Here is a 15784-nt window from a genome sequence, read left to right on the forward strand (position 1 = left end):
TTAAAAAAAAATTTAAGAGGATTCTAAAAAACCATGGTGCAAAAAGTTAGATCGAAGAACAAGTCCTTAAAACCCCGCAACCAAAATTTCAGTAACACAAAACTATATACGCAGTAGTTGTTGATGTGAGAGAATGGAATCAAAGGAATTATTCAAATTGGGTTATTTTGATCCAAAAAACTGATATTTTACATGAAAAAGTTTGAGAATCGCCCTTCAAATTTTCACAAATTGGTCAAAAATCTAAAAATGAACTTGAGAACCTAAAATTTTGGTTAGGTGTACTTGTATTTGAAGACATCCTCTTCCAACCTATAGCTTCGTTCAGTTCAAATCGGAGAGCCCCAGTTCAAAAGCTTCTCATAGTTTTGACAATTTAGCAAATAGTCCGGCATATGACAATAGGAGTAATTGCACCCCCTCCCCGCCGATCCTCCGGGACAACTTTTTTCTTTAAGGGGACATCCTAAGAAACATTTTAAAGCAAACTTGCCCAAAAAAAAGTTGGCCTTACTTACAAAATGGCGATCATTTTGATTGACAGGTCAGCCGAAATCGCAGATTTCGCGTTTCAACATATTAGGACTTGCAAGAAATTTTTCAAACTTTACAAGGGTAGATCGAAAGATCATGCAAGAATTTACCACCTGTCCAAATTTCAAGTGCTAAAGTGCGTTTTTCGATTTTTGGTGAATTTTTAAAAATCGAATTTAGACCAAAAATGAGGGAAAAAATCAAAATTTTACCAAATTGACCAAGAAAGCTGAAATTTGGGATATACCCTATTTTCTACATGCCAAATCGATTGGAAACGGGTTCAACCCGTTTTGAGCAGGTCTGGAGCCTCCAGCGAACTTTTGAAACTTGAAATTTCCCCAAAATTTCATCAAACTGAGATAGAGAGTCGAAATTTATTCTGAAAACTAATTTTAACACACTCTGAAGACGACTTCAGATGGGTTCAAGCCATTTTAGAGCCTCCAATAGAAAATACCTAATCGCTATAAGAATTTTAACGCAAGAATTTAATATACACGATGTCCCAAACGCATTGTTATGAAAATTACACTTTTCAAGCCCGTCGACAAGTCAGTCAAAGTATTGAAATTTCGAGGGACTAAACAGAGAATTTTTTTCTTGGAATTTTTCTTTTCATTCGATTTCCTGTTAAAATATATGTATCGTATCATTAAATACGGGAGTCGTCTTTTCAAGTTGCTGATTTCTGTGTTTGTTACTAACGATGTCGATGTCGACAGTCTACTGACAATTCAGCACGTATAGTCTAGGCGTACATGTATAGAACAATGGCAACGGGTTTCAGTGGTGTAGATAAATGCATCCTTGCCTTTTCAAATTTCAAATACAATAACGTCACGTTAAATGCAATTTAGGTAACAATTCGTCAGCTCGCTCGCTCGTCTTTTTATCCAAATGACAATCCTTCATAAGGTTTGAAAAGAAATATATGTACATGCCAAGTCTAAAGTATCATTTGCGATTCTGAGAATTATTGTAAACGAGAGAAGTTCGTGAAGGATATAAGCACGTACCTAGACCTACATTAATCTTGGAAGTTGGAAAGCCGTATAGGTGTTTTTTGTTTGCGAAATTTTTGTAGTCCTAGATTTTCAACTTGTTCAAAAAAGTTGACATTTTTCAACCCATCACAGCTGATTGACCACGGATTAGCAATTCACTTTCTATACATATGTATTATCGAATTAGAATGTCGAATCTAATGATAGAATTCAAGTTTCAACTGCAGAAGTACATTACGTTTCTTGAAACTTGTTTTCATCCGAATCTTTAATTTTACGTCAACTTCGAGTTGAGTATTATAACGGTCAACATTGTCATTTTATTTTTCCCCAATTGAACATTCGACGATAAATTTTTCGGTATAAAAGGAAATTACGAGTCTTGGACCTTTTTTGCACGAGTACCTACTTTTAATTTGTTTTCGTTTGAAAATCAAATATTTTTTAGGGAGGGAGGGCAAAAATGATATTGGTGACGAATTTCTGGAAAAATGGGCTTTATGGACTTGAGGAAAAAAGTGTTCTTATTGATAATTCCTTCAGTTTTACTTACTTTTTTTGATCGAATATTGTGAATTAATTTTTGGAAAAGAGGCACTCGATTATGATTTTTTTGGAAAAAGGCCTTCTGAATCTCCAAGACTGTTTTTTTGTACGAATCACTCAATTTTACCTTCACTTGAAACTTGAATATCTTATACTCATTGTTACTATAGTTACCTATATAGGTAGGTATACTTAACCACCTATCTTGTTCAGTTCTTTTCAAGAATGAAACATTCACTGATGAACGTTAGGCTATTTTTTGAAGAAATCTTCGAAAATTATTCAATGTGCGTTTAAAAACTCGCCGTACTAGTGAAAAAAATTTCAAAAAATATTTTTTTGGTCATCATCTTATCTTCAAATAAGCCAACGTAAATTACTTTTTCAAGTTGAAAACAGAAAATTGGAAGTTTCTTAGGTTAGTGGGATAGGAGACTTGAAATTTCAAGGCGACTATAAATTTTCTTTGCAGGTCATTTGGCTCGTTTTTTATTCATTTCATTTTATTTTCTCTTAAAATATCAATTGTGTGTGGTTCTTTATACCTATACAGATCCAAACGTCTTGTTTGCGTTGCTAGTCCCCTGGTTTTTTTTTCAACCACACGTCTCAACAGTAGACTGGACGACGGAAGCTTAGGTAGATTACAAAGATAATAGACGAAGGGTTTCATTGTGCGTAATTATTGCAACTTTGCTCTTTCAAACACAAAAGATAGTGTCAAGTTGAATAGGATTTAGGTAACAAATACGTATACTTACACACATCTGATGATTTGAAAAAAATACGTTGAAAATGTCCAAAATATTATATTTTTGCGATTCTAAGAATTATGCGCCAGCGAAGTTTTTAGTGTGATTAATTGATCTTGGAAAGGCGGCTGAAAGTTTTTGTATTGTTTTGTTGTATGCTCGTTTAAATCACGTTTCCTTCATTTATGGAAAAATATATCAATACTTATAGAAATTGTCATCCTTAAAGGCAATAATGAAATTTTATCAACAGTTTGTATACCTAGAAAAGACTTTGAGACCAGGAGATCGTTTGGAGTGATTCTAGTTTCATAAAATTACCCCAACGATATTTTTATTTACATACATGAGTTTTCGTTGTAAAGAATTTATTTAAACATCGCACTGATACTCGACAACTCGTAACTTGCGACGTGTATGACTCTTGGATGGAATCATTATTGTGAATCATTGAGAATAGAGTGTTGTGGGGAAAAAGATTATGTAAAATTTTGGTCACCAAACCCTCGTACGTTGTACTGGGAAATATTCCCTCCATTTTGAAAAAAAAGTCCCCGCATTTAGGATTTTTTTGAATTAATCATGAAATATATAATTATCTAGATTGGGTGGCCTAAAATTGACTTTACGACTCATCAAACTAAATTCAAATTTCGCTAGAAATTCAAATATTTCAACGAAAAGTTAATTTGAGTGTTTCTGAAGAATTTTGAGCCAAAAATTGGGCCATGATTTTTGAGATTTTATTCAAAACTGCGATACAAATTTATCAAAATCATGGGACACTCTTTCGCGAAAAATCTAAATATTTCGACGAAAAGTTTATTTGAGCATTTTTGAAGAATTTTGAGTCCAAAATTGGTGATGATTTGTGAAAAAGTGTTTGCGACCAATTTTTAGAGAAAACAGAAAGCCCAAGAACTTTCTTTTTAGAAACTTGGTTACTTTTTTCATTACCTATTAGTTACTAAAAGTTACTATTTTCTCTAAAATTGTTACTAAAATCATTTTTTGGTTACTTTCTTCAACGTTTTCCTACGTTTGTTGAAAATGTCTACCATAAAAAAAATCAATAATTAACCAAAAAAGGTACGAAAACTCACCGAAGATTCTTACGAAATTTTGGTAATGAAATTTCTAGAATTGAAAGTCGAATTAACTGAAGAAAATCAGATTTCTTGTCTTCACAAAATGTAAATTTTCAAAAATTTTGCATTCTCGATTCGCTCGAGCAGCAAACTGTTCTATTTTTTTTGCATTCAATTTGCAAAAATAAGACCATCGTTTTTGAAAATTTGAAGTCATTTGTATTCGGCGTATAATTTTCGATCCCCCCCACATACACACTGAAAAAAAAAGATTCGAATCGTCTTTGCATTAGCTCTTGAATGACTGACACAAAAAATGCGGACGAATGAACGAAATTTTGTTTTTGTATTCCAAGTGTAGACGTCATACAAATAAAACTAAAAAACGTCTAGAAAATTAAGGATTTTTTTATTATTCAAGTTACTTATTACTTGATTATTTTTTGATCACTTTTTGGCTACTTTTTTGACCAAAATTGTTACTAAAGTTACTTTTTTTTTTCCACTGAGAGTAGTTGGGCTCTCTGCCGAGAAAATTGAAAAATTATTTATATCAACTCTTTTATGTTTGAAAAAAGGTCTATAGAGGTCTATCAAGTTGAGTTATAATTTCACAAAGAACTCTTATATTCCGATGATTTTTTTTTTTTTTTTAAAGAATTTTGAGCACAAAATTGAGTTATAATTTTCGAAGGTCTTGAAAAAGATGTTATGAAAACCTATCAAAATGTGTTGAAATTTTGCAAAAAAATCAAGAATCATTTCCATTAAAACCTTTCTTGGAGCTCTTTTGAACATGTTTTGATTTTTTTTAAAATTTAGAGTACAAAATCGGGTAATTACTAATTACGAAATCTTTGAATTTTTGAAAAAGGGTGTTATACGACCTATGAAACTGTGGTAAAATTGGGCGAATAATTTAAGTATTAAATAATAAATATGTGTTTGGACGGAAATAGTTTTGAGCATTTTTGAAAAATTTCAAGCCCGAACTTGAGTTGCTATACCAAAATGAATTACGATTTCAGAAAAATATGAGAAATTTCTTTCAAAACTTATTTAGTTATAGAGTATTTTTGAAAACTAGCAGCTTTAAATGACACCTTTTTCTCAACTATACCGCAAGAAAATCAAGGCTCTAGTTTGGGCTTGAAATTCTTTAACAGTGCTCAAAAAAAAGTGTTGATAGAAATTTTTGATTTTTTTACTAAAATTTAAACTCATTTTGATGAGTTGCATGAAACTTTTTTCTAAATTCCCAAAAATCGTTACTCAATTATTTGAGGCTTTTTTTTTAATGTTCAAAAAACATTTCGTCGAAATATTTGAATTTCTCGTGAAATTTCAACTTTTTCTGACCCTACTCCGTATGAAATGGCGTCAAAATGCTATTACAAAATGAATTAAAAACAACTGAAATAATGATGAAATGAAATGTCTCAAAATATTATTAAACCCATTAGTCCGGCATATGACAATAGGAGTAATTGCACCCCCCCCCCCCCCGCCGATCCTCCGGGACAACATTTTTCTTAAAGGGGACATCCTAAGGAACATTTTAATGCAAAGTTGCCAAAAAAAAAGTTGGCCTTACTTACAAAATGGCGGCCATTTTGATTGACAGGTCAGCCGAAATCGCAGATTTTGCGTTTTAACATAGGACTTGCACAAACTTTTTCAAACTTTACAAAGGTAGATCGAAATATCATGCAAAAATTTATCACCTGTCCAAATTTCAAGTGCTAAAGTGCGTTTTTCGATTTTTGGTGAATTTTTGAAAATCGAATTTAGGCCAAAAATGAGGGGAAAAAATCAAAATTTTACCAAATTGACCGAGAAAGCTGAAATTTGGGATATATCCTATTTTCGACATGCCAAATCGATTGGAAACGGTTTTGACCCGTTTTGAGCAGTTCTGGAGCCTCCAGTCGATTTTTGAAACTCGAAATTCTGACAAAATTCCATCAAATTGGAGTTGTAAAGCTAAAATTTATTCTAAAAACTAGTTTCAATACGCTACGAAGTACTGCAGGTGAATTTCAAGTCGTTTTGGAGCCTCCAGCGACTTTTTGAAAATTCTTGAAGCCTCCAGCAGATTTTTGAAACTTTAAATTTTCACAAAATTTCATCAAATAGAGATGGAAAGCTGACATTTACTCTACACTCCAATTTTAACACCCTCTGAAAACGACTTCTGGTGGATTTCAAGTCATTTTAGAGCCTTCAACGACTTTTTTGAAAATTACTGGAGCCTCCAGTAGATTTTTGAAACTTGAAATTTCCCCAAAATGTTATCAAACCAAGATGGAGAGTCGAAATTCATTCTGCACACTAATTTCAATACGCTACGAAGTTGAATGCTGGTGAATTTCAAGTCTTTTTGAAGCCTCCAGCAACTTTTTGAAAGGTTGTATGACGTTTTTTTGGAAAATTGAAATTTCCTAACAGTAGCTGGAAGCTTCAAAACCATTTGAAACCACCATGTAGTCTGCGAAGTAAATTTCAGCTTGCAAACTCCATTTGATAAATTAATGTTGGGGAAATTTCAAGTTTCAAAAATCCACTGGAGGCTCCAGTAATTTTCAAAAAAGTCGTTGAAGGCTCTAAAATGACTTGAAATCCACCAGAAGTCGTTTTCAGAGGGTGTTAAAATTGGAGTGTAGAGTAAATGTCAGCTTTCCATCTCTATTTGATGAAATTTTGTGAAAATTTAAAGTTTCAAAAATCTGCTGGAGGCTTCAAGAATTTTCAAAAAGTCGCTGGAGGCTCCAAAACGACTTGAAATTCACCTGCAGTACTTCGTAGCGTATTGAAACTAGTTTTTAGAATAAATTTTAGCTTTACAACTCCAATTTGATGGAATTTTGTCAGAATTTCGAGTTTCAAAAATCGACTGGAGGCTCCAGAACTGCTCAAAACGGGTCAAAACCGTTTCCAATCGATTTGGCATGTCGAAAATAGGGTATATCCCAAATTTCAGCTTTCTCGGTCAATTTGGTAAAATTTTGATTTTTTCCCCTCATTTTTGGCCTAAATTCGATTTTCAAAAATTCACCAAAAATCGAAAAACGCACTTTAGCACTTGAAATTTGGACAGGTGATAAATTTTTGCATGATATTTCGATCTACCTTTGTAAAGTTTGAAAAAGTTTGTGCAAGTCCTATGTTAAAACGCAAAATCTGCGATTTCGGCTGACCTGTCAATCAAAATGGCCGCCATTTTGTAAGTAAGGCCAACTTTTTTTTGGCAACTCTGCATTAAAATGTTCCTTAGGATGTCCCCTTTAAGAAAAATGTTGTCCCGGAGGATCGGCGGGGGGGTGCAATTACTCCTATTGTCATATGCCGGACTATTTTTTCTTCACGATTGAAAATTTTGAAAAAATAATAAAATTAGATCTGGAGTAATTTATGTTATTTAAAGAAGATTTGAAAAAACATGAAAAAGTTTTCAAGTAAATAAATTAATGTACGAGTACTTACTTTGTTAGTGAAAGACTTCATCTGCTTTTCTGCTCCAGTTACTTATACATATTTTTTTTCTTCAATGGCCTTGCAAAGAATGATTCTCCATTTGAATAGTTAACTCTCGCTTTTTCCATTTATGTACCATTTTGTAATGAAATATTGTACTTTTTTCGAAGCAAGTGCAAACTTTTTCTTTTTGTCAACTTACTCATCATCAAAGCTTTACATCAAAGTTCTGTTACAAAATTCCAAAAAAAACCTTCACGATAGACTCAAAAAGAATTTGAAACGTTTGAACATTGAAAATTGATTACGTATATTTTTCACTCGTGTTTTAAGTAAGGTACAGCAATCACTCGGACATGATTATAATCTTAAAAATAGTAAGTACTTAGCTTGTAATATGAAAAAAAAATCAATGGATACAATAAGTGAAAATATTTACATGAAAATTAAAAAGAAACATACGAACATGGGTTTAAAAAAAAAAAATAGTAAAACTGGTACAATTATTTGGTTGAAAAAATCACAAAAAAGAACAATCGACGCAATAGATAAAAAATATTTACATAAAAATTTTTTAAAAAAACATACGAACGTAAATTTGATTAAAAAACTGGTTCAATTATTTACGAAACAATTTCCTTACTCGTTTTATGAAACCGGATTTTTTCGGAGCCACAATCTTTGAAATTTTCTCCGATGGTTTTAAAATGCCTTTGTAGGCCATATCGAGGAAGTTTCTCTTCATATCATCGTAAGTCGAATCGAATTTGAGGGCCTGGAAACGTAAATCATCCTTGACATAAGCCAGCTTAGCGAACAAGACTCGCGCCTGTTCATCGTTGAGCAGCAGTAAATCCGCGTACGTCTCAAACTGGTCTACGAATACCTCCGGGCTACGAGTTTCTCCATCCAGCATGTACGGTCTCACTTCGATGGCGTTGAGAAGCATTTCCGAAATGGGCTGAGGTGTGTCACCGTCAATCAAGGCGTCAAAATCCTCTGATCGTGAATCTTCCTCGATGTTATTTAATGAGGCGCTGCTCACACCAGAAGACGAGGAAGATAGCGCCGGAGCTGGAACTGATGTTTGGGTAGATTGTCGCAGAGGAAGAGCGACGTTCTGGGCACTGGATTGTTGAGCCGGAGCTGATGTTTGGATGGAATGCCGTAAAAGAGGATTCGAATTCTGAACTGTGGATTGATGAGCCGGAGCCGGAGCCGGAGCTGATGTTTGGATAGAATGCCGCGGAGGAGGAACGACGACGTTCTGGACATTGGATTGTTGAGCCGAAGCCGGAGCTGGAACTGGAGCTGATCTTTGGGCAGAAACCCGTAAAAAAGTATTCAAGTTCTCGACTGTCGATTGATGACCTGGAGCAGGAACTGATACTTGGCTCAACGGAGGATAAAATCTATGCAGGGCAGATTGACGAGCCGGAGCCGGAGCAGGAGCTGATCCCGAAGTAGGCTGCCGCAGAAGAGAATATAAATTCTGGACTGTAGTTTGCATCGATTGCGGTGTCGATATAACGGGCTGTTGAGGAGCTGCCGCTAGAGAAGGACCGAAGAACATATTGGAATACACGTTGGTAAACGGTACACCCCATGGATGTGCTGTAGATGGACGTTGGCTGCTTGAAGGGTACGCTGTTGAAGGTATCAGTCGGCGAGGATGCGGTTGTGGTCTCGATACATTGTTGCTGGCTGGTTCTGGTGCCGGAGGCCTATTGACTCGTGCAATTGGCCGGACACTGACCGCTGCAATTTTTGCTACTGGCCGATTTTGTGGTTGGTTCGATGGTGTCGTGCCGGAGGTAGATGACGATGACGGTAATGAAGACGAAGAAGATTCTTGTTGCTGCCTCATCTTTACGTTCTGTAAAACAAACAAAGCAATAATGAGGATTAGAAATTTTGTCATTTCAACGTAGTATTGTCATTTTTTTCAGATTTACATCATGTTTGAAGCATGAAGGGGAGGGAAAGAGTTTAGACTTTAGCAGGATCGAATTGAAAATAATGATGCAATATTTTTAAAGTCATGTTTTTTTTCAACTTTGCTGCATTACGAACGATTTTTTTTTTGTTTCAATTCGGTTGGAATTTTTGAAGATCGAGTAAATAAGTTCAAAGATCAGGATTTTTCGAAAAAATTTTGTTCAATTGAAATATGTCCGTTTTTCATTGTTTAAAAATTGGAAAAAAGTGAAAATTATTCGGTATCAACTTCGCGAACTCTGAAAATTAATAGACGAGAACTATTTTTTTTTTTTTTTTTTTGAGAAGTCCCAAATTCAGCTTTGAAATTGGATATGGATATATTCATGAAAACTATGAAATTGAAAAAAAAAGAAGACACTGTTGAAAATACCTAATCATGTTAAACAAACACAATTAAATTTTATATACCTACTCAAATAAAATAAAATACAAATAATCTGCATAAATTGAATAAAATAAATGACAATCAACTCACCAACTAATTCGAGCTTTTCTAGCTTGAATTTTAAAAACACTGCAGGATTAGCCAAATGAAATGTCGTCGTTCGAAAAAATTCTCGAATCTGCTTTGCAAAACGCACAAACGAAATTCGAAACGAAACGTTGAAAAAAAAATACACTATAAAGAAAAGCAATAACAACCGCAAAGGTTACTTGAAAAAAGCAATAAAGAGCGCAAAGGCAACGAGCTACGTAATTTCAAAAAGTTCTCTCGAGGAAGACGAAAATTGTAATGATCATCCCTTGTAAAACGACTCAAGTCATCGGTATGGTATCGGTGGTAGATCATCCCCTCTTCTTTGCGTCACTCCTCCTACTTACGTAGCGTAGCGAACTGGCGACTGGCGATGCGTTCCCTTTTCTACCCTTCCTTGTGTTTACCTACTACATACCTAGGTATATCAGCGGAACTGGTTTTTAAAATATAAAATCGTTATTCCTTCTGTTGGTAGGGATGTTTTTATATTTTCCACGGATTATCGCCGCCATGCGGTGGCTGTCGCTGTCGCCATAGTGTTTTGCAGGGTACAAAGTACACGAATTTCAGCCTCTTTAATGTTTTTTCGCTTGTTTGGCGTCCATATTGTTCAATTTTTCCCCTAATACGTAGTTAGGTCTAATAGCGAATAATTGCAGAGAAGTCAGAATATTTATTTTTAATAAACATTTTTTTATGTACATAATATATTAAGTTCGAATCGAAATGTTTTAAAATTCATTCTTATAGATTCATTATTATTTTTTACGAAAATTATGATGAAATGGGCAGGGAGGGGAGGAGGGAAGAAAGTGTATCTTGAAATCTTATGTACCTTTCTATAGAGAAAAATATCAAAAAAGTCTCCTATTAAAATATTTTTATAATTTGGGGACACCTTGCAGACTTGATTGGGGGGGGGGGGGTAATCCTAGCGAAGTCATCTTACTTTAGAGTTTGTGTATTCGTATACCTGACTATGCTCTTTTTCAAATGAAAAGGGTGTCCACACTTCTGGAAAACCTGAAAAAGTCAAGAAATTTCAGAAATTTCGAGCAATTTTCTCTCAAGTTGGAGAATTTGTTTAAAGTGGTTCATCTGTAATTTTTTAATAATTCCAGTCGTTTTATTGTACTTATTTTGGAAAAAATTTCCCTCGCATCGCTCGGGTAATTTCGTTTAATTCGAGCTTGAAACTGAACGTATTGAAAACCCTGATTTTTTTTAATGCAAAGGAGGGGAAATTTTAAAAATACCTACGCGGTGTTTTTATTTTGAAAAGTTGGTCTGGAAAACCTGGAAAAGTCAGGACAAATCATTTCCAGAAATGAGTGGACATCCCGAATGAAAAACCAACCAAAATTAAGTATGTAGGTACCTAGCCTGATTTTTATTTTCAAAATTTAGAATCATTCCATAATTTTCGAGGAAGGGGTGAATAATATTGCATCTAACATATTTATTACAGTCTATCGAAGTCATTTCACAAACTTTCCTTCCACTACCTCCAATTCTCCATCTTCTCGAAGTAAACAAAATGTTTGATACTTTTTAGCATTTACGAGTATGCTCTCTCGAAAAATAGGCGAAACGTAAAAATTCTCTTCCCATGTTGTTTTAGCTTTAAAATGGCTACCTGTCTATACTGCGCTCATTTCATTTCCTCTTGAAATATACGTACATACATGGTACGTATAAAGGGGAGTCGTCTTTTCACGTCGCTGATTTATGTTGTTTGTTCCCAACGATGGCGACCGTTTACTCGGCAACTCAGCAGGTAGCCTAGGCCTACACGTAGAATAATAGGTTAATAGGGAACGGGTTTCAGCAATCCGAGTTGGTATTGTTGTTTTGCTATTTATTTCTGATACATTAACGTCACGTTGAATGCAATTTAGGTAACTGTTCGTCAGATCGTCGTCTCTTCTTTTCATTTAAATGGAAATGCATCGAAAGATTTAAAAAGAAATATTCTGTAAAGTCCATTTTTGTGATTCTGAGAATAGTGAACATGAGAAATTTGTAAAGGATACCAAATTGATCTTGAAAATTAATGGGTCTAAAGTAAATGATACAACACGTTTAGTTGGTAGAATTTTGAAGGCATCGAAGAATTTTCGAGTGATTTTCTGCAAAAGGAGTCGACTTTCAAATTTATCAAGTATTTTAGATTTTCAACGTGTGAAATATATTTTTTTCAATCCATCATCTCGTATTTGCAATTCACTTGCCCTAATCGATTTGGATTATCGAGCTTGAGATATTGGATCAAATTTTCAAATGCAGAGAAAGAAATATGAGGGTAATTCTTAAAAAAAGGTAAAAATCGTGTACATGGCAAATTTCTCAAAGGTTTTAGCATTGAAATTTTTAATATTTTTTTTTGGTCCATTCAAGGATCATCCCCCACACATTTCACATATGGTATTGAAATTTTTAGCCCCTCCTTTCATTGGTGTACATTCGATTTTATACCCCAAATGTCCTTCGACTTGGCTGTCACACGCCATGTTTTTGAAAATGAATGTTATAAAGCGTCATAAACTTCATTTTTTTGGGGAAAAACCGACACATTCTCATTATCATAGAACACGAAGGTCCATTATTGTGCAAATTGCAATTGGAATAAGTCCATAGGAAGCTCACATTTCACATTTGAAAACTGTCACACACTTTTTGCGCAAATTTTAAAGCAATTTTCAATTATTTTTAGTAGCTTCCCAATCCAACATTTTTTTCTGGAGAGTGGCTGCACTGGTTCACTGTCCTCATAAAAATGTTACCCCGCAATGTTATTTTCAAAACCTACGCAATGGCTCGTTCTGATCGTACTTGTCTCTGAAAATATGATGTTTCGCAAAATCGGTGTCCTTCGGCTTGCCTTTTTATTTACCCTGATGAACCCACCAAAAACGATAATTGAGAAAAGGAAGTTATTCTACATGATAAGTACACATTTATTACGTGTTAAAAATCGAATAATGTCCCGTAGGTAAGGCTAGAAACGAAAAGACGTTGAGATTGTCCTTCGGCTTGTGCAGCGCCCATTTGTCCTTCGACTTGGCCAAATTTCAGACAGCTGTACTTTTATCGCGCTAGTCGACATATTACACGATAATACAAGCAAAATTTGACATTTTCTCCCTCTCCACACCTTACCTGTACCCCCACCAAAAAAATAAGTCCAGATTCGAACTCTGCGGCCTGAAAAACATAAATCGACATATTACTCGATAATACATATAAGCAAAATTTGATATTTTCCCCCTCCCCACGCCTCACCCTCCACCTCTACATAAAAAATAACTCTAGATTCGAATTCTACGACCTCTAAAACATATCAATCGACATATTACACATCGATGAGGGTCGAATCCTAATTATCGCTGTTTTAGGGGGGCCGGGGTCCACGGTGGGGGGATTGAATTGAGGCTAACACTAGAACAGGGATCTGGGATACCTATACAAATGATTCCCACTTGAAATTTTCCAAAAAAATGATTTTTATTTTTCAAAATTAGGGGTAAGCTGGGGTCAAGTGGAACGATTTTTTTAAATTCAAGATTGCGAGCATTGTATTAAAGATAGGGAGCTGGTTGTGAGCTCATTTCAAAGAACCAAGTTTTAGCTTTCATTGGCCGCCCAAATTTTGAATTTTGATTGAGAAATTTCTGAGAAATTTCATTTTTAAAAAAGTGCAAAATTCGTTCCACTTGACCTGACGGGCAGGTCAAGTGGAACAGGGGGTCAGGTCAAGTGGTACGTGTTATTTTCCATAAGGAAATGATTAGTAATTTTTTTTACAAAAATCAAGTTTATAAGTAGTTCATACAAGTTATTTGCGTACATAAATGGCAAATGTAATCATTCTGGGTGGGTTTGGGGTATCCCACCCTGAATTATACAAAGTTTGATAGATGCATTTTGATAAGACGAATTTTCCTCTACAATTCTTCAAATTGCCTCCTTGGTCATTTCTTGTGAATGTTTTTCACGATCAGTTGGCTCTTTCTCTGACTCACAGCATCCTATCATTAATTCAGAACACAATTACCATGTAAAAATACAAGTTCCACTTGACCCCATCAATTTTGTTCCACTTGACCCCAAACACAATTTTTTTTTCATCATTAATATCTCGATTCTATTTCTTAATTACTCAAAGTTGATTAGTGTATGTGGAAGTACATTAGTTACTCATTATTTATTGATATTCAGATTGAAATTTGAACAAAAATTTCTACCTTTTTCAATGGCTTCAAAATGCAGCACTTGATTTTTTCGACTATAAAAATTCACATGTCTTTCATTACATGAACACAAATAACTATACAGTGTTGCTAACTTCGACGATCATGGATAACATTAGTTAGAGTATATTGAGCTCACAGAAATGCAATTTGAGTTTTTAGTTTTCGATTTATTGACATCGTTCCACTTGACCTGCGGTCCACTTGACCCCGTTTTACTCTATGCACATCAAAATTGACCTTTTTTTTGAGAATTACCCTCACCTGTAATTTTTTAATAATTCTAATAGTTTAATTGTACTTATTTTGGAAAAAATTTCCCTCGCATCGCTCGGGTAATTTCGTTCAATTCCAGTTTGGAACTGAACGTATTGAAAAACGTGATTTTTTTAATGCAAAGAAGAAGAAATTTTAAAAATATGGTGTTTTTATTTTGAAAAAAAGGTCTGGAAAACCAGGATGTGGATAAGTCAGGGCAAATCATTTCCAGAATTCCAGAAATGAGTGGACACCCTGAATGAAAAACCAACCAAAATTAAGTATACCTAGCCTGATTTTTATTTTCGAAATTTTAAATCATTCCATAATTTTCGAGGAAGGGGTAAAATATCGCATCTAACATCTTTATCACAGTCTATCGAAGTCAGTTCATAAAGTTTCCTTCCACTTCCCATCTCCATCTTCTCGAAATAAACAAAATGTTGATACTTCTTGGCATTTATGCTCTCTCAAAAAATAGGCGAAACGTAAAAATTCTCTTCCCATGTTGTTTTAGCTTTAAAATGGCTACCTGTCTATACTGCGTTCATTTCATTTCCTCTTGAAATATACATACTTACATATAAAGGGGAGTCGTCTTTTCACGTCGCTGATTTATGTTGTTTGTTCCCAACGATGGCGACCGTTTACTCGGCAACTCAGCAGGTAGCCCAGGCCTACACGTAGAATAATAGGTTAATAGGGAACGGGTTTCAGCAATCCGAGTTGGTATTGTTGTTTTGCTATTTATTTCTGATACATTAACGTCACGTTGAATGCAATTTAGGTAACTGTTCGTCAGATCGTCGCCTCTTCTTTTTATTTAAATGGAAATGTATCGAAAGGTTTGAAAAGAAATATGCTGCCAAGTCCAAAGCATCATTTGTAATTCTGAGAATCGTAAACATGAGAAATTCGTAAAGGATACCAAATTGATCTTGAAAAGGGGCCGAAGTGTTTTCTTATTGTTTTGTTGATAAATGATACATACAACATGTTTGGTGCGTAGAATGTTGAAGGTATAGAGGAATTTTCGAGTGATTTTCTGCAAAAAGAGGCGTCGTCGTCGTAGTCGCACTCCTTTACAGGAGATAGCGTATACTGGCGATTTTTTCAAATTTACCAAGTATTTTAGATTTTTAACTTACGAGTATAAAAAAATATTTTTTTCAATCCATCATCTTATATTTGTGAATTACTTGCCCTAATCGATTTGGAGTATCGATCTTGAGATATTGGATCAAATTTTCAAGCGCAGAAAAGGAAATATGAATCCTGAAATTTTATTTTAAAAATTTCTTGAGATGAAACATGCGGTGCTGAATTGTTTGATAATGGAGCATTGTAGGTCTTAGCTCATTTTCGCTCTAATTCCTATTTTAATTTTGCTCAAAAT

General features: G+C 34.5%; 2 protein-coding genes across 5 annotated transcripts in view; one reads left to right on the plus strand and one right to left on the minus strand.

Moving 5' to 3' along the window:
* The window catches only part of Iml1 (GATOR complex protein Iml1), a 289826-nt gene that overhangs the window by 13671 nt on the left and 260371 nt on the right, over positions 1 to 15784 (plus strand). The window lies entirely within an intron of this gene.
* LOC135837589 (uncharacterized) lies at positions 7687 to 10222 on the minus strand. The gene is made up of 2 exons (XM_065352914.1): positions 9878 to 10222; positions 7687 to 9277 (listed from the first exon to the last, which is right to left on the minus strand). The coding sequence occupies exon 2, from the start codon at positions 9266 to 9268 to the stop codon at positions 8021 to 8023; it is 1248 nt and encodes a 415-aa protein (XP_065208986.1). The 5' UTR covers positions 9269 to 9277; positions 9878 to 10222; the 3' UTR covers positions 7687 to 8020.

Source organism: Planococcus citri, chromosome 2, assembly GCF_950023065.1.
Source record: "Planococcus citri chromosome 2, ihPlaCitr1.1, whole genome shotgun sequence".
NCBI classification, from domain to species: domain Eukaryota; kingdom Metazoa; phylum Arthropoda; class Insecta; order Hemiptera; family Pseudococcidae; genus Planococcus; species Planococcus citri.